We start from the raw sequence: 20166 nt of genomic DNA, 5'->3' as shown, positions 1-20166 counted from the left end.
CTCAGTTAATTTCATGGCCAAGCCAGAAATTTGACACAATTCCAGGAGCTTCATCTTTAGGCAACACTTACTTTCTGAGAGATTTTGTAATTGAATTTCTGGAAGAGAATTCAAATAACATTCAATGCAGCAGAGGCGTGAATTTAACTGTGGAAAAGGACACTTCAGATAGAAAGTTGCAGAACAATCTGATGGAACTATTTTGTCACATTTTAAATGCATTTTATACTTTTCTGTAGACTTAGCCTTGAAGAGAAGTTGAAGACTTGGTTTAACTGTCTTCCTTTCACTTCTCCTGTGATTTGCCCACGAATTTCACTATTAGAGGTCTCCTGTTTCTCTCTTGCATGTTAATGTAGATCAGGAGATTCCAACCTAGGTTCATATACCCCCTTGCATAATGGTATTGGCCTATGGCAAAAAAATATGTTGGGAGCCCCTAATGTAGATTAGATAGTATCGAAAATCAAGGTGTTTGAGAATTGCAGGAGAAAATCTATGCTTCACTGCCACAGTTTTGCCAGAATATGTTTTGAATTGCTGAAGGAAAGTATACCAAAGAGATTAAAAAGTGTCAATGGTTACAGGTTTTGTAGTTGCTGGTCTCTTGATATCATCTCGTTATCTGTTGGGAGATGTGTATCTTTGTGATGAGAGTTATACTCTCATCTCTTAGTTTTTCAGGCCAGAGACGTTAGAACATAGAGCATAGAAATCTACAGCACATTACAGGCCCCTTGGCCCACAATGTTGTGCCGACCATGTAACCTACTCTAGAAACAGCCTAGAGTTTCCCTGGCGCATAGCCCTCTAATTTACTGAGCTCCATGTACCTATTTAAGAGGCTTTTAAATGACCCTATTGTATCTGCTTCCACCACTGTTGCCGGCAGTGCATTCCATGCACCCACCACTCCCTGTGTGAGAAATTTACCCCTGATATCCCCTCAGTACCTATTTCCAAGCACCTTAAAACTATGTCCCCTTGAGACAGATTACTTTCGTTCTTCATAAAGAAGCAGCTGCTGGAAGTATTCAGTAGGTCAGACAGCAGAGAAAGGTATAGCTTCTTTCTCCATAGATGCTGCCTGACTGCTGAGTAAAATTCAGGATTTTACGTTATGACTATGTTTTAATATTTGTCTTGACCAGTTTTGCAACTATAAACATTTGTATAATTTTCACCTTGAATTTAATTCTTTCAAAATATTATTTAAAACAAATTCAACAGTTTAAGGTAATTAAGTTAATCCTCAGACCCTCAACAATCTGCATGCATAATGATATTCTTCTGTTTATAATCCATATTTAGTTTAAAACTTGAGGCCTGCCACAGTGAAAAGGAGGGACAACATGTAATGAAAGTGTTTTCGAACAGAATCCAGCAAGTTGTTCATTCCCTGCCATAACCAACAGTGACAGCTTTTATGGAAATCGTGTTGCCCAGTAATTAAGACAAGAGCAATAACGAACATAATCATCAGATCATTATTAGGGTACAAAGTCCCAGTCTGCTTCACATGAGAATTGTTAAAATTCAATATACTGCACTTAAAGAGACATTAGGGTAGATGACTGCTATCTTAGATGCAGGAGAAGGTTTTCAGCAGTGCCTTAAAGTAAGACAAGATGATGAAATTGTGGGAGCTTAGACCATGGAAACTGGAGACAAGGCTTCCAGTGATAGACAAATAAAATTACAGACTTTGAAGCAGTTTAGGGATTTCAGAAGCTCCCTAAGGATAGAGAGGGGCATAGTGAAAGAGAGGGCACCCTTGTTGGATCTTGGCCTTATGTGATGGATCTGACCATATTAACACTGTATGAGTTTAAGAATGTTGTAATCTGTCAGAACTGAACACTCTACCATTTTCAAGTTAAGCTGAATTGATTTTGAGGATCCTACTGATTGAGGGATTGAAAATATTTACATTATGGAGACTGATGGTTAGATATTCATTAGCATTAGTGGAAGAAGCGTATTTGAAGTTTAAAAGTCTCACAAAGTGCTTGAACACCAATGGGCTGTGGCTACTTCAGTTCAGGGTTCTGAGTAATGATTTTCCCATTAATTGAGATGATTTGTCAACAACTCTATAATCATTGTTTCATGTCACTTTCAGGGTGGACTGTGGTCATTTTTTGTCTATATTACTGTGTCCCATTGCCAGCAGTTGGCCAATGATACAAGCTGCACGTATTAAACTCTGAGCACCACGAGGTGCGCAGAGGTTTAACAACCGTAAGGAATTTATATGTTCTTCCTGTGACCCCAAGGTTTCCTCTGGCTGCTTGTTTCCTCCCACATTAATTGGTCACATGAGTGTAATAAGGCAGTATGGCCTCATAGGTATAACTAGGTAAGGGCCTCTGCTATACCTCTAAAAAATAATTTAAAAAATGTACAACTAGGAGTCCTTGGCATACCCAGCTGAAAGCCAAGGTAATCAACCTTGATTCTTCCAAGCCCTTATACAGTTGGTATGAAGATGCACTTGGCAATTATGAGGAGTGATCCCTCTCCTGTTATTGGATATAAGGTGTGTCTGTTTCTCTCTGAGAACTGTCATACAATCCGGCTGCAAGGACTAGTTTCAAAAAGCCCTTGAAAAATTTCAAATCCTTGTTTATTCAATGCCATTTAACCACAAGACTGGTTGTCACAAAAGTACTAACTGCACAGATCGATCAACAAGGTGGTGTTATAAGGTAGAGTGTAGACACATGCACAGTCCACAGAACACCTAGCTTTAATAAAATCACTCACAGGTTGCTATTTGCAGTTACTATTGAAAACAATTGAGCAGTATCAGAGAAAGAGAGAGAGAGAGAGAGAGAAATATCGTAAGATTACAAATTTACACAAAAAAGGATTATTTGTCTTTTGATTGTCTTAGCAATAGCAGGTTTTTTTTAAATAAGAACTTATCTTCCACTGGGAGGGGCAAGTGTGCTTGCAGAGAGCACAGTTCATATTGGGGAAAAAGCAGGAGTTCATAAATAGCAAGAACCATTAAAAAAAACAGTGATTGTACCACGCTGTTGATAACAACAAGTCACTGTTGCCCCCATGATGTCCAAAGCAAAGTCTCAATGACAAAGAAGGGTTCAGTTGACATTGTAGTTAACATCATATCAGATTTGTTTGTGTCTTTTCAATAAAGGCGCATTTCCGTAATGAAGATAGTGGTGCAGACGTTTAAAATGAATTAAGTTTTTTTTTGAAGGTCAGATCTCATTCATAACTCGGAAGCCATTTTCATTTTCCTTCTGTGAGGGTTAAGACAAAGCAAACATCAGCTGCATAATCCACACATCTCATAGCTGGATGGGCGCCACAGTCAAGGGGTGAGGGTGCAGTCTGTCCTCTGCTACAAGTACTCAAGTTCAAGCGCATGTCGTAGGGCCTCGAGGTCTGCGTGGCACGAGATCCTCCAGAAAGGCATGTTGTTCTGCAAGAAGCACAGGAGAGTTTGCTTAAAGGAATGGTGTCAGGCTCCGATCTGCAACACGGTGACCAATCAGAAGATTTAATTCGAACAAACATTGCAACACATATAAACATAGGTGATTCTGCAGATCTGGGAATCCAGATCAACGCAAACAAGATGCTGGAGGAACTCAGCAGGTCAGGCAGCATCTATGGAAAGGAATGGGCTGAGACCCTTCATCAGGACTGGGAAGGAAGGGGGAAAGAAGCCCAACCTATTGATGCTTTGGCTCCTGCTTGTAATGGTGGGTTTGAGGGTGGAGGGTCTACAGCATTAAATACCTAGCTGCCGTACACTCTCGATCAAAGACTCCAGGAGAGAAACCAGGTCATGCAAGAAGAAGAGAGACACTTGGAATGGGTGGATTGGACTTGAAGAAGATTTTTGTCATTATCTAGGTGATAGCTGTGAATGAATTATGGCGTGGGTGTGCTGTGGTTGGGAGTGAGAGGTGGTCAAACACTGGGACATGTCAGGGATAGCTTGGAAACTCAATATTTGGGTGGGCTTGATAGTTATGGGACAGAATGGTAGCTGGGGATGAGTCAGGGAGGTCTGAGATTGGTCAGCAGATTAGTGAGCGACAAGTGGATGTCAAGTGCTTGGAGGAGATGGTGGAAATTACCAACAGCGTGGGTAGAGATTTGAGGGGAATCTGGGTGAGGGTGACTCATTAAAAGAAGATCTGCCTGCTGTGTGTTCTCAGCATTGCACTGGGCCCAGATCAGAATCAGAAGCAGGTTTATTATCACTGAGTTTGAACATAGAATACTGCAGTGCATACAGGTCTTTCTGCTCGCGATGCTGTGTTGACCTTTTAACTTACTCTAAGATCAATCTAACCCTCCTCTCCTATATAGCCCTCAATTTCTCTATCATCTGTGTACCTGTCTGAGAGTTTCATAAATGCTTCTAATGCATCTGCCTCTACCTTGAGCATGCAGGGTGCTGCATGCACTCACCACTCTCTGTTCAAAAAACTTACCTCTGACATCTCCCCCTATACTCTTCTCCAGTTACCTTAAAATGATGCCCCTGGTTTGAGCCATATTTTACCCTGGGAAAAATTTTCTAAACCTCTTATCATCTTATAGGCCTCTTTCAGGTCGCTTCTCATCCTCCTTCACTCCAAAGAGAAAAACGCTAGATTGCTGAACCTATGACATGTTCTCTAATCCATCCTTCCTACAAGGAGGCGACCAGAACTGAACACAGTTTTCCGAGTCTGGTATATATAGTGAAATGTATTGTACTGATGAAACAGACTGGCAGGTGAATCTTCTGCATGAGGGAACTGTGGAATGAAAATCACAAAATTGGCATCCAGCTGTGCAACCATATCATGGAATGCTGCTATATTTGATTGGCTGCTCCCTGCATTGGCACGATAGACAGAATGAGGACCCAGGCGGAAAATAGGGGACTTTGCAATCCACACAGTAAATCCTTAACTTTCCAGATTCTGTTGTTTTTCTCACTGAAATGGAATCACGTGGCACCCAAAAAAATAATGCAACTCCATAGTAGTGAGCTCTCCAGATCAACTGCACTAACCTCTCAAGTTAGAGGCATTGTGGAAGGCGGCCAAAGACTTTGTTGAGTGGTAGGGAATGTACGCAAATCCATTATTATTTTAGTGAAATGTTTCTGCCTGTGATGCAATCAATATTGACAGGTGTGTTTCAAAATTACAACCGATCAGCTGCCCTGAGCTGAAAAATATTTCCCTTGAAAAAGATTTAATGTTAACAGGTAGTGAAATTGGAAACTCCTGTGGCAAACTAAAAGCAATGGGGACCAAAGATTAAACTAAGAATTTGAGCACCGACACTGAAATTATTTTGCACATCTGTATTGAAGTCTCACACCAACAGGTTCAAGAACAGCTTCTTCCCTTCAACCATTCAGTTCTTGAACCAACTTGCACAACACTAATCATTGGTTTAAATACACTTTATGACTATCAGCACTCTGATTTTGATCACTCAGCACTGAAATTGACCTTTTTGTTCTAGTTGTATTCTTTCTTGTAAAGCTTTATGTTTAATTTTTGTCTTTTATATGCTTATATGATGGTTTTTGCCTGTGATGTTGCTGCACTTTTTTCATTGCAACTCTGCATACAACAATAAATTCAACATTGACTTTGATAACTGCTTCAGAACCTACATAACACTTGTGCTTTAGGTCATAGGGTGGCACGGTGGCGTAGTGGTGAGCACAATGCTTTACAGTATCAGTGACCTGGGTTCAAATCTCACCGCTGCCTGTACATTCTCCCAGTGATGTGTGGGTTTCCTCTCACTGTCCGGTTGGTAGGTTAATTGGTCATTGTTTATTGGTTCTGTGACTAGACGGATTAAATCCAGGGATTGCTGGGTGTGAAGGGTCAGAAGGTCCTATTCCGCACTGTATCCCAATAAACAAAAAAAATAAGATGAACAATATTAATATGAAGGTAAGTCTGTGATCTATTTATGGCACTAGGCCAGAGAATGGGCCTGAGGTTTCTCATCTTAACTTCATTCTTCACTGGGATACTGTGAGCATCCACACTGGGCACAAATGGTGTATTGTCGTTCTTTAGAGTTGAAGCAGTTTCTGTTTGTGCTGGCATCAACCCAACCAAAAAGTTGAGATAAATATCTAAAACTGACAGATCAAACTACTTGGTGAACATTGCTGATTTAGTGGAAATACTCATTTATCCAGCATGCCCAAAACCAGCATGTGATTTAACAAACACTGTAAAGTGAGACTGAACATGCAACAGATAACACAGTTTACTGCTTCCTCCAGGAAGACAAAAATGCTAACTCAGACGAGTTTAAGGGATCACCTTAATCCATGCAACAGAAAAGTAAGCTTTTAACCAATGCAAGGTCATTCCTTAAGACTAAAGGCATAGGAGCAGAATGAGGCCATTCAATTCATCGAGTCTGCTTCACCATTCTATAATGGCTGATTTATTATTCCTCTGAACCAATTCTCCTGCCCTCTCTCTGCAACCTATGATGCCCTGTCTAATCAAGAGCCTATCAACTTCTGCTTTAAATATACTCAATAACTTGGCCTCCACAGCCATCTGTGGCAATGAATTTCATAGAATCAATACCCTCTGTCTAAAAAAAATTTCTCCTCAGCTCTATTCTAAAGGGCCATTCCTCAGTTCTGAGGATGTGCCCTCTGGTCCTAGACTTCCAACTTTTAAAAATACCCTCTCCATATCCTCTCTATCTAGGCTTTTCCATATTCAATGGATTTCAATGAGATCATCCTTCGTTCTTCTAAACTCCAGCAAGTTCTGATCCAGAGCCATCGAATGCTCTTCATACCTTTTTATCCTTGGGAACCAAAGACAAATTTGTCCCCAATTATTTTTTTTTTTAGAAAGTGCTTGCATTTATGATTAGTGTGAGCCAATAAGGGAAACAAACTGCATAAGATTTAATCTGTACTATTCATGCACAGCTGAATTATGATCATATGATGGGAGGTTTCTGTTACTGACCTCCAAGAGGACTACAACCTTGTTGTAGGATTTTGTGGCCTGAATGCCTCAACGACCCAGAGGGCTACGTTGGCTAGAATCAGGACTTTATATTTTGGCTCTTGGCAGGGTCACTCAGATCAAAGGTGGTCCACTGGTCATCCAGTTTCAGGGGTTCAGCTCAGGGCTAACAACCCTGACTGGTCAAAATAAAGTTGTTACAGAAACAGCAGTGAAGATTTCTTCTATGTGGCCAAGAACATAGAAGGATGTGGAAACCATAGAAAGGGTGCAGAGGAGATTTACAAGGATGTTGCCTGGATTGGAGAGCATGACTTATGAGAACAGGTAGAGTGAACTCAGCCTTTTCTCCTTGGAGTGATGGAGGATGAGAGGTGACCTGATAGAGGTGTATGAAATGATGAGAGGCATTGATCGTGTGGATAGTCAGAGGCTTTTTCTCAGAGCTGAAATGGCCGCCACAAGAGGGCACAGGTTTAAGGTGCAGGGGAGTAGGTACAGAGGAGATGTCAGGGTTAAGTTTTTTATGCCGAAAGTGATGAGTGCGTGGAATGGGCTGCTGGCAACAGTGGTGGAGGCAGATAAAATAGAGTCTTTTAAGAGACTTTTGGATAGGTACATGTTCAGCACAACTTTGTGGGCCAAAGGACCTGTATTGTGCTGTAGGCTGTCTATGTTTCTATGTTCTATGTTTCTAACAGAGATAGAGGACCTTCATTGCTGCCCTAAACTTCAGCTGAGTAATGGGCGATTACTTAATAATAATTAATTCTACTACTGAAGCCTGAGTGGGTCTGGCAAGTTGCTTCTCAGCTTGGCCTTCAGTGATGGAGTAATCTTTGCCCTTCTTTTTTCCCTTAAGGTAGTCCAAAATGAACCAAGTGAAGAAGCACTTTGGTTATCCAAAACACAACGTTAATATGCAGCTTTTGATTCTTCTGTAAAAGTTTTATGTTTTGTCATTTTTAAGGCACTATTCCTTTACTTTTTCCCCCCAAAAAATCACCAGGGCCTGTTAAAGTGGGAATCCAACTAAAGTCAAGATAGCATCTTAACTACAGTTATTTGAAGCGAAAGTCTCTTCATGCTATTATACATAGCTCAGGTGTATCGCTGAGTAAGCTGATCTCATCAATCAACCTATAGACAGGCATACTGGCTGCTCTTCACGCAATGCCTTCACTACACAAACAGAGCATTCACACCGGTACACATCAGTAAGAGGCCACTTCAGACCTTTTCTTCAAACATCCATTGAAGCTTATTAGAGTTAAATATCCTGGCAAAGACTTTGTTTGCTCAGTTGCTTCAGGTTGCGGGGGGGGGGGGGGGTGCAGGGAAATGGGTTTGCTTTGATGTTTCGGGTCACATCAATTTGTACATTGATTTGGTTACTGGGATAGTGCTATATATTTGGTAGGACGTTCATTATTTGTCATTGTTGATATAGCGCATGGCAGGCAATGGAAACTGTTGCATAATAGAGTGCTAAATTAATTAATTTATTTATTGATCTATCTCTATTTATTTATTTATTGGAATACAGCAGTGAATAGGCCTTTCCGGCCCTTTGAGCCACACCATCCAGTAATCCCCCGATCACAGGACAATTTACAATGACCAATTAATCTACCAACTAGTACATCTTTGAATTGTGGGAGGAAACTGGAGCACGTGGAGGAAACACACTCTGTCACAGGAAGAACGTGCAAGCTCCTTACAGGCAGCGGCGGAAATTGGACCCGGGTCGCAGGTACAGTAAAGTGTTGTGCTAACCACTACGCTACCATGACACCCCAATTCCCAAATCTGGATGTTGCAATATCAGTATGGATAACAGTCGATTCAGATTTTCATTGAGTTTGAATAATGTCAGAAGAAGACCTGGTTTTGTATTAATTAACGTGAATAATTTGAGATATAACACATCTGTACAGATATACCATGTGCACAAAAATTTAGATTCAAGTCTGGCGCTGTAAAATAAGTTTGTAATACCAATACAACAATACCACAAGAATGCATACAATACTATTTTGCATGTAGTATACATGTTATACAATGCTGCTGCATGTCCATCCTACAAAGACAGTTTATGAAAAATATTGTTTAAGAAATAATAGAAATAACGTTAAGATTTTTGGATGCCATGAGCCTGAAGGAGTGTAAACATTTCATTTTATCTTTTTGGGAAACCAAACCTCCGAGCCCAGAACAATGCCAAGTCTGCTGAAAAGATATATGAGGGCCATCAGCAAGGATCAGTGAGCTGACCTGAAGCTTGAAGAAAGGCCAGTGATGGATGTATGACAGGTCCTAGATGAGTACTGTAATGCAACCCTAAAATGAGTTCAGTGTCAGCAGTGTGCCTATAAAAGCTTCTTTTGGTCTCAACTTGAAGGCTCAGAGTATGTGTCAGGGTCAGAGATCATTTGCAGGCGTTTAGTGGCTGGTAGACAAGACAAGTCTGGATGCTTGAAAGTCTTGAGAAGAGAAGCAGACAGGTTACCATAATCCCAGACATCCCACCTCTCCCGGAAGATCCAGGAGTCTCCTGCATATCGATAGCGGCTCCCTGACACCCGCAAATTCAAATTATATACGATATCCCAGAAATCGATTTTTTTGAGAGGGAGAGGGAGAAGAAGAGGAAGAGTGAGAGTGAGAGCGAGAGGTAGCATCCTGATTGGTCTCTCTTTGTGCTAAGTAGATCCATTGGTTTTCTCTGTGGGCAGGCTTTACAGTCAACCCCTCGCTCTCTCTCTCTCTCTCTCTCTCTCATTGTCCATCCGTTCAGTTTAGTGTCCTGCAGCGCCATGGCAGAGTGTTTCAAAAGAAGAAAATATAAAACGTACTTCACCCCAGATTACACTAAATTGTACTCCTGCCTAATAGGGGTCAAAAATAATGACAGTGTTGCTCGCTGCACTGTTTGCAACAGTGACTTTTCCATTGCCCATGGTGGGTTAAATGACTGTAAAGGACATGTTGAGGTGAGTTTAACAGATGTCATTCGTTCATTAGCATAGCTAATGTCATTTAAACTAGCTGGCTAGCTGCTAAGGAGCTACTCTATTGATGTCCTACGTGATGAGGCCAAACTCCTTGTTGACTTACTTAAAGTTGTAATAGAATAAAAAAATGACTCAATGATAATATAATATAATATAATATAAAATAATATAATATAAGTACATATTTTAAAGTCACATTTTCTGCATAAACCTAACTTGGTTTACAGATTTAGACAAAATCACTGAACAAAGTATTACATACACCCTTAGAGGTCGACCGGGGGGGGGGGGGGGGGGGGTGGAATGCTACCTCCCTGAAATGAGTTTTTGCAAGGTGGGATGTCCTGTTTTTTCATGATGGGCCTTGGGAGGTTCATTTATTAATCAATAATTCCCATATACAATACTTTCTACCACTGGTATCTTACGTGACCTGTTTATTTCTGCACCTGCTGCTGGAGTCCTACAATAGTGATAGAATTTAAACAACATTCCTGTCATTTGTGGAAAAAATTGTCAAACACCAAATTAAATAGCTGTCTGATAATGTAATTGAACAGGAAGGAAGGGGCCAAAGCTATCTTGCATTTAATTCTCCAGAAGCCTGTAAATAATAATCTTCCCCAAAGCAGAACTGAAACCACCAGGATTGGATTGATTATTTCCCAGTTTAGGGTGAGTAGGTGTTCGATAGAAAATGCATAGAGACCATTTGGAATATGGGGAACAGCATTTCTGCAAGGAGCTGCAGAGTTTTATAGACTCAGCCAGCCCCTACCCATCATCGAGGACATCTTCAAGAAGCAATAAGCTTGCATCTGTCACTAAGGACTCTCATCATCTGGGTCATGACCTTTTCTCATTACTAACACTGGGGAGGAGGTACAGGAGCCTGAAGACATAGTGATTCAGAAACAGCTCCTTCCCCTCTGACATCCGATTTCTGAATGGCCCATCAATCCAAGAACACTACCTCACCATTCCTCTTTATTCCACTATTTGTTTAACTTAGTAATTTATAATAAATTTTATGTCTTTGCACCTTACTAATGCCACAAAAACATCAAGTAATCAAAGTCTGTGATAATAAATCTGGTTCTAATTACGAATGCACTCTCAAATCCTTGATGTAATAATTAATAGCTGATAACTAATAGATTTATTCTAATTAATAATTGATAACTAATAGATTTATTCTATTTGGAAAGTGATACGGTTCAACATTACAGACGTACCTTTTTTGCTGCTTGTTCTTCTTCAACACCATCCCCCACCACAATGTAGACTGCCTTCCTTCCAAACCTTTGAACTATTCTTTCAAAACAGCTTTCCTTCCCTAAAAACAAACAACATTATAGACACAAGAGATTTTGCAGATGCTGGGAATCCGGAGCAACACATTCTAAGTGCTGGAGGAACTCAGTTAAGGTTGCATTTATGGAAGGGAATAAACAGTTAAAGTTTTACTGCCCTCTGTCTCCCATCCCACACCCCGCCACACTACTCCTTCTCTCTTTTTCCACTCCCCATTCAGGTTATCCTCCTACCCCTTACGTAGAACATAGAACATTACAGTACAGTAAAAGGCAATTTGGCCAACAGTGTTGTGCCGACCTTTATACCTATTCTGATATTAATCTAACCCTTCCCTCATACATAGCCCTCCATTTTTCTATCATCCATGTTCCTGTCTAAGAGTTTTGTAAATATCATTACTGTATCTGGTGTTCTGTAGGGTTGGTGTTGGGACTGCTTCTTCCCACGTTATATGTGTGTCGATGATTTAGATGATGGAATCGATGGCTTTGTGGCCAAGTTTAAGGACAATATGAAGATAGGTGGAAAAGCAGGTATCGTTGAGAAAGTAGGGAGTCTGCAGAAGGACTCAGACAGATTAGGAGAGAGTGCAAGGAAGTGGCAGATGAAATATAATGTTGGGAGGTGTATTGTCATGTACTTTGGTAGAAGGAATAAAGGTGTAGATTATTTGCAAAATAGGGAGAGAATTCAGAAAAAGGAGTTGCAAATAGACTTGGGAGTCCTTGTGCAGGATTTCCTAAAAGTTAAGTTGCAAGTTGATTGGGCAGCAAATGCAATGATCGCATTCATGTTGACAGCACAAAAATATAAAAGCACGGATATAATGCTAAGGCTTTATAATGCATTGGCTAGACTACATTTGGAGTACTGTGAGCAGCCTTGGGCCCCTTATCTAAGAAAAGGTATGTTGGCATTGGAGAGGGTCCAGAGTAGGTTCATGAAAATAATTACGGAAATGAAAGGGCTAACATAGGAAGAGTGTTTGTTGACTCTGTGCCTGTACTTGCTGGAGTATAGAAGAAGGAAGTGGGGTGGGGGGAGGGAGGCAATCTCATTAAAATCCATCGAATACTGAAATACCTAGATAGAGTGGATCTGGAAAGAATGTTTCCTATGGTGGGGGAGTCTAGGACAAGAGGGCACAGCCACAGAATAAAAGGATGTCCATTTATAACAGAGTTGAGGAGGAATTTCTTTAGTCAGAAGGTGGTGAATCTGTTGAATTCATTGCCACTGATAGCTGAGGAGGTGAAGTCATTGGGTATATTTACAGTAAACATTGGTAACTTCTTGATTTGTAAGGACATCAAAGGTTATGGGAAGAAGTCAGGAAAATGGGATTGAGAGGGATAATAAATCAGCCATAATGGAATGGTGGAGCAGGCTCAATGGGCTGAATAGCATAATTCTGCTCTTATGTCTTAAAACATTATCTGCTTCTACCATTACCCCTGGCAGCATGTTCCACGCACCCATCACTCTATGTGTAAAACACTACTTTAGACATCCTCCCCATACTTTACTCCAATAACTTTTAAAAAGATGCCCCATTGTATTAGCCATTTTCCCCTAGAAGAAAGTCTCTGGATATCTACTCACTTTGTGCCTGTTATCATCTTGTACACCTCTAAATTTGTACCTTCACCTCCTCCTCACCCTCATGACCTCTATCCATCACTTCCCTCTGGTTCCTCACCTCTTTCCCTATATTCCATGGTCCACTGTTCTCTCCCATTAAATTCCTTCCTCTTCAGCCCTTTACTTCTTCCACCTATCCCCTCCTAGCTTCTTACTTCACCCTCCCCCTCCACGCCCACTCACCTTCCCCCTCATCTGGTCTCACCTATCACCAGCCGGCTTGTTCTCCTTCCCCTCCCCTGCTTCTTTTGGCTACCGTCTCCTTCCTTTCCAATCCTGATGAAGAGTCTCAGTCTAAAACATTGACTGTTCCCTTCCTTAAATGCTGACTGATCTGTCAAGATCATCCAGCATTCTGTGTGCATTAGACAACCACAGTGATGTTCCTCCAAACTGAGTGAAGATGTTTTTTCATGTTCTTTCCACAGCTGAGGTGAGAGTTTTCACAATGGCATTAGGCATGATCACAGAGCAACCAAGCTGCACTGACACTTTCTTGTTCGTGGGCCAAATACGTTGGCTAATCATCTACATTCAATTCATAGTAGCCTGCCTTAATTGTTTGCATTTCGTCTACTTATCTATTAGTGTCATTCACAGGGATTCTAAAGTCAACAATGAGCAAATTTAGTGTTTGCTGAATTCAGGCTCTGCCTTTGTCTGGGCATTATTTTCACACAAGCCAATTATTATGTATAATTTAGAATAAAAATAGGTTTGCAAGAGTCGTTAACATTCCAATGTGCTTACCTGTTTTGGTAGCGCTGTAGATATTCTCTATAGGGAAGACGGTACCCAGTCCGTACAATAATACCTTCGATAGGGCAGGTATCAGTTGTGTTGTTGTAACTAGAATATTCACACAATTTGATCTGCAAAATAAATCAATTGACTCAAAATATTCTAGAGCAGAGCTACACAATGCCTCAGGGTTTCATTAAGTAAGACTTTATCACACCAAGACAATGCGCCATTCATCTTGAAAGCAATTAATTTTTATAAACATTCTCTGAGAAAACAAGAGGTCTGGTCTCTCTTGAGCATTGTTTGAATGCCAGTTGCGCTACATTCTCATTTTTTTTCCTGTAATTGCCTGCAAAAAAAAATGAATCTCAAGAGAGCAGACGATAAGACAGAGAAGCAGAGTTATGCTGGTTGGCCTTCTGAGCCTGCTCCATCATTCCATCATGACTGATTTATGACATGACTGATGACATGACTCCCATTCAACTTGATTCTCTTGTCTTCTACCCATGACCTTTGATACCTTACTAATTAAGAACCTTTCAACCTTGGCTTTTAATATACCCATTGTCTTGGCCTCCCCAGCTGTCTATGGCAATGAATTCCACAGATTCACCACCCACTGGCTGAAGAAATTCCTCCTGATTTCTGTTCTAAAGGGACATCTTTCTATTCTGAAGCTGTGCCCTCTGGTCCTAGACTTCCCCACCACAGCTGACATCCTCTCCACATCCAGACTTATCTATGTCTTTCAATATTTGATGGGTAACATATGCTTGGATAATAAATTTATTTTGAACTTGAACTTTGATTCTTTATAGTGAATTCTGGCAGGTTGTTTTACTGCAAGGAGCTACCACAGTCCAGTCATAGAGAAATACAGCGCAGAAATGGCTCCTTCAATCCAAGTGGTCCATGCCATCCAAGATTCCCAGTCCCATTTGGCCCATATCCCTCTGAACCTTTCCTATCCATATACTTTAGAACATAGAATGACACGGAACTGGACAGGCCACAACGTTGTGCTGATTTTGATGCTGATTTGACAGTAAATGTTCTCTCTATTGATCATCCATATCCCTCCATTTCCTTCTATCTAAAAGTCTCTTGATCTCTTCCAAACTGCCTGATTCCCCCTCTATTCCTGGTAACACATTCCAGGCACCTATCACACTCTGCATAAAAAAAGTTGCCCCTCACATCACCTTTAAACACCCCCCGCCCCGTCTAATATTGAAAACATGTGGTCTGATGTTCGATATTTCTACCATGGGAAACAGGCTCTGACTGTCTACCCTATCTATGCCTCTCATAATTTAAACAAAAACCCTCAGTCAGCTCTCCCCTCAGCCTCCATTGTTCTGAGAACAACCCAAGTTTGTTCAACCTGTTCTTTACCCTCTAATCCAGGCAACTTCCTGGTAAATTCCTTCTACATCTTTTCAGCACATCCCATTCTTAAAACGGGGGTGAACAGAATTGCACGCGATACTTCAAGTATAGTCTGATTAAAGTTTTATCAGAAACAAGAGAAAATCTGTAGACAGGAGGAAATCTGCAGATGCTGGAAATTCAAGCAATACACACAAAATGCTGGTGGAATGCAGCAGGCCAGGCAGCATCTATAGGAAGAAGCAATGTCGACATTTTGGGCCGAGACCCTTCGTCAGGACTAACTGAAATAAAAGATAGTAAGAGATTTGAAAGTAGGAGGGGGAAGGGGAAATCTGAAATGATAGGAGAAGACTGGAGGGGGTTGGGTGAAGCCAAGAGCTGGAAAGGTGATTGACAAAAGGGATAAGAGCTAGAGAAGGTAAAGGATCATGGGACGGGAGGCCTAGGGAAAAAGAACGGGGCACCAGAGGGAGATGGAGAACAGGGAAAGAGTGATAGGCAGAGAGAGAGGAAAAAAAGGGGGGGAAATAAATAAATCAGGGATGGGGTAAGAGGGGGGTGGAGGGGCATTAAGGGAAGTTCTCTCTCTCTGCCCATCACTCTTTGCCTGTTCTCCATCTCCCTCTGGTGCTCCCCTCCCCCGTTCTTTCTCCCTAGGCCTCCCGTCCCATGATCCTTTCCCTTCTCTAGCTCTTATCCCTTTTGTCAATCACCTTTCCAGCTCTTGGCTTCACCCCACCCCCTCCGGTCTTCTCCTATCATTTTGGATTTCCCCTTCCCCCTCCTACTTTCAAATTTCTTACTCTCTTTTTATTTCAGTTAGTCCTGACGAAGGGTCGCGGCCTGAAACGTTGACATTGCTTCTTCCTATAGATGCTGCCTGGCCTGCTGCGTTCCACCAGCATTTTGTGAAAATCTGTAGATGCTGGAAATCCAGGCAACACACACAAAATGCTGGAGGAACTCAGCAGGCCAGGCAGCATCTATGGAAAAGAGCATAGTCGATGTTTCAGGGGGAGATCATTCATCAAGACTGGTAAAGTGTCACTTGATGAAGGGTCTCGTCCCGAAACGTCGACTGTACTCTTTTCCTTGGATGCTTCCTGGCCTGCTGAGTTCCTCCAGCATTTTGTGTGTGTTGCTTGACTAAAGTTTTATACAGCTGCAGCATGACTCAACACCCCTACCAATGATGAAAGGAGTCCAAATGCCTACTTTACCACCTTATCTACCAACGGAGCCACATTCAGTGAACTATGACCTTAGACCCAAAGATCCCATTTTACCTCAATGGTACTAAGGGGCCCACCGTTAACTGTATAATTCCTCCTTTCATTTAACCTCCTAAAGTGCATCACATTTGCCCATATTAAGCTCTATCTACCACTTCCCTGCCCATATCCATAACTAATCTTTATCCCTCTGTTTCCTTCAATCGTCTTTTACACTGTCCACAGCTCTACGTGACTTGGTGTCATCTGCAGGTTTGATAATCCATCCATCACTGATATATATCCCAAACAACAGAGTTCCCAGCATTGACTCTTGTGAAACAACACTGGTCCCAGACCACCAGCCAGCATAACGGCTTTTCACCCTTTCCCTCTGTCTTCTGTGGACAAGCCAGTTTCAATTCCAGAGAAGCAATTCACCTTGGATCCCATGCATCCTCACCTTCTGAATAAAATAACACTGAGGGACCTCATCAAATGCCTTGCATGTAGGTAACATCCATGGTTTTATCCTCATCAAGCAACTTTGCCTCCTCCTCAAAAAACTCAATCAAGTTTGTAAGGCATAATCAACCCTGTATGAAACTATGCTGGCTTCCCTTAAGCAGGCCACGCCTTTCCAAATGTCCATAAATCCTATGCCTCAGTATCCTCTCCAGTAGAATCCTTACCACCAACAAGAGCCTCCCTGGCTTATAATTACCTGGACTATTCCTAATTCCCTTATTGAATACTAGCACAACATTCGCTACTTTCCAGTCCTCTGCGGCCTCGCCTGTTGCCAGTGAGAACACAAAAATCCTTTTGAAAATCCTAGGAATCTTCTCACTTGAATGTTTTAAATGTTCAGCCACTTCCCCGGGCATTTCATTCCACAACATCATCATCATTCTGTGCTGTGTTGTATGACGTGGGCAGTCATGGTCTATCCATGACCATGGTTGTTCTTGGCAAATTCTCCTACAGAGGTGGTTTGCCATTGCCTTTTTCTGGGCAGTGTCTTTGCACGATGGGTGACCACAGCTATTTTCAATACTCTTTAGAGATTGCCTTGCGTCAGCGGTTGCATAACCTGGACTTGTGGTATGCACCAGCTGCTCATACAACCATTCACCACGTGGCTTCAGATGACCCTGATCGGCGGGGTTAAGCAGGTGCTACACCTTACCCAAGGCTGAACTGCAGATTAGTGGAGGGAAGGAGTGCCTTACACCTCCTTTGGTGGAGACATATCTCTATCCCACCACCCATTCATTCCAGATAGTGTGTGAAAATGTCCCTCCAGTTCCTGTTCAATCTTTCCCTTTGCACTTTACACCCATGCCCTCTAGCTCTTTTGCCCTGGAAAAAAGATTGTCCATTAACCTTATCTATGCCCCTCATGATCTTATGTGCCTTTATAAAATCACTACCCATTCTCCCATGCTGCAATAAAAAAGTCCCATCCTCTCTCCATAACTCAGTCACTCAGTAACATCCTCTGCACTCTCTACAGCTTAATAGCATTTTTCCTAGGGCAGGGTGACCAAAACCGAATGTGACATTCCAACTGTAGTCTCATTAATGGCTTTTACAGCCGAAACATAACATCTCATCGATTCACTTTTACATGCTATTGGCAAACAATACTGTTTATGGAGATTAGTGTCCTCTTCTGAGTCAGTCCCATCATGATGTAAATTTTCCATTCCAGGCAATATCCTGGTGAATCTCCACTACACCCTCTCCAGTATATGTCTTTCACCCATTCCCCTTCCCAAGCTTGTCAACACAGCTGGATGAAAACGGGCCAGAAAATCACAGGAGGCTTACCTAGAGTTAATTAGACTGAGTGCTTTCAGTGCGTGTGTCAGCCACAGGTCAGTCAGAGCCTCCATGTCTGCCCTCAGTTGCAGCCACCCTTCTCTCTTGGGCGTCCCGATTAAACCTGTGCAGTGACGCAGAACCAAGTCTTAATGCACATTGCTGCTGCATAGTTCTGTAGCCAAGATTAGCCAGGAAAACAATACGCAAAGTATAACTGTCAGGTGTTTGGCCATCCTTTATCTGAGGCCAGATACAAATTCACCAGTAAAAATAGTGACAAATTACTGCATTTACTAAACTCCTCCAATATAATGGATGATTTATTGACTTAACTAACGATGACATGGTCCTCTATTATAACCTGTGGAGTTTGCTTTTTTCTGCATTCTGCTCTTCGCTTTTGAGAGCAATTTCTTCTTTGAGGCTGACAAAGGGGAGGATGTACAGGAGCCTGAAGACTTAGATTCAATGTTTTAAGAACGGCTTCTTCCCCCTGCCATCAGATCTGTCAATGGTCCATGAAAACTACCTCATTATCTGTCTTATGCACTATCTACTTTTTTTTAACCTATAGCAATTTTTATATCTTGTCAGTGAAAATAAACCTGATTGCTTCTGATTCTGACGAGAAGCATTTTGTATCTTGGATATTAGATTTGTCAGACAAAGGGATTTTATCTGAAACTTTTACAGTGGAGTTGTTATATTGTGACATATCATGGCCTGTGCATAGCATGATCTATTGATACGAAAGTTTTCCTTCAGCATCAAGTTGTAGATACTTGCCCCCAACATTGTTCTTGTAAGTGTTGTACATTTCTTTTACTCGACGGTAGCGGAATGCCAATTTCCTCATCCAGTCTACACCCCCGTGCACTCCAGAGCCTATGCAAAGGCTTCCACCAACTGCGGCTGTTTGGAAACCATCTGTTGCAAAGTTATATGTGCTGTGTGGGAGGAGAGAGGAAGGCTGTTAGTGGCATTAGTTCCATTAATTAATACACAGCCAAAACACTGGAGAATTATGCAGCTCGTGCGGGATTTACTTTCAGTACAAGCTCACCTCAGATCCTGCCCATTGTCATCTGAAGACACATCATCAATGTGGACCTGGTCACACTCCTGCAGAAATATAATCAAAACAAAAACTCCAGAGTTTAAGTAAACTGCAGCACACTGATTATTCTTGTCACCGAGTTTTCTGCAGTGAGGCACTTTCCCATGGAAAAAAATTGTTTCCTGAAACAATTGGGGGATAAGAAAATGGAATCGGAAGATTATATTGAACTCCAGAAAAATGATTTTAACCTTCAGCCTCTGACCAATATCTACATTCTGTCTTAACGGTGTTCTCTCAAAGCACCAAGGTCAAAGTTGAAACCCATGTTGGCTTTTAATATTCTACGAGCAAGATCATAGTCTGAACAAAAGAATATTGTTGGAAAATACAGCTAATGAGGAAACGTTTAGTGGTTCTGTCAGGCTCTGTATTTCTACTTTATCGGAAGAAGTTACAGTAAATTCCTTTTGCAGATGTTCATTTGGTGGTAAACGTGCAAAGGCTTTGAAAGCTGAAACATCCATTCCATTTCAGTAGCTTGGAGGCAGTCTGCCCCAGCTTTGCAAGTGTGTTATAGTTAGAAGCATAGCCAGCCGATTGTCAATCTCAAATGAGCTTCATTCAGCAGCAAGGGGGTTAAGCCACTGGCTTGACTTTCATCCTGAAAAGTTAGAAAATGTAGAATGGTTTTGACAGGAGCGCTTTCTGTAAAATAAATATGTGGGCAGTGGTGGATTTGCTAATTTGAGCTGATTTTAGCAGGTGAACCAATGTGAGCAGCAAGCAAGAAGATTGAAAGGAACGTTCCTGTTCTGTCTCAATGCATTGCCTAAACCGGATACTTGTCCTATTTTGGGAGATTAATAGTGGGAAAAGGAAACAACAGAACAATGATAACTTCCAGTTATTCTTTTCCCTCTCCTCACCTTCGGGCGGCAATCTTGTCATTTCTTTAG

General features: G+C 41.6%; 1 protein-coding gene across 5 annotated transcripts in view; it reads right to left on the bottom strand.

Annotated features, from left to right (window-relative positions):
- Positions 1-1366: 1366 nt before the first annotated feature.
- Positions 1367-20166, bottom strand: part of LOC140736154 (protein phosphatase EYA1-like) — a 279757-nt gene continuing 260957 nt past the window's right edge. For all 5 annotated transcript variants that reach the window (XM_073061988.1, XM_073061987.1, XM_073061991.1 and 2 more), the window contains 6 exons: positions 19214-19272; positions 18937-19097; positions 18157-18271; positions 13724-13845; positions 11251-11351; positions 1367-3451 (listed from right to left, as the gene is read on the bottom strand). In XM_073061988.1, the coding sequence (XP_072918089.1) occupies positions 3371-3451; positions 11251-11351; positions 13724-13845; positions 18157-18271; positions 18937-19097; positions 19214-19272 (639 nt within the window). In that variant the 3' untranslated portion in view covers positions 1367-3370. The remainder of the gene's footprint in view (positions 3452-11250; positions 11352-13723; positions 13846-18156; positions 18272-18936; positions 19098-19213; positions 19273-20166) is intronic.

Source organism: Hemitrygon akajei, chromosome 11 (assembly GCF_048418815.1).
Source record: "Hemitrygon akajei chromosome 11, sHemAka1.3, whole genome shotgun sequence".
NCBI classification, from domain to species: Eukaryota; Metazoa; Chordata; class Chondrichthyes; order Myliobatiformes; family Dasyatidae; genus Hemitrygon; species Hemitrygon akajei.
This window is presented reverse-complemented; position numbering and strand designations above follow the sequence as displayed.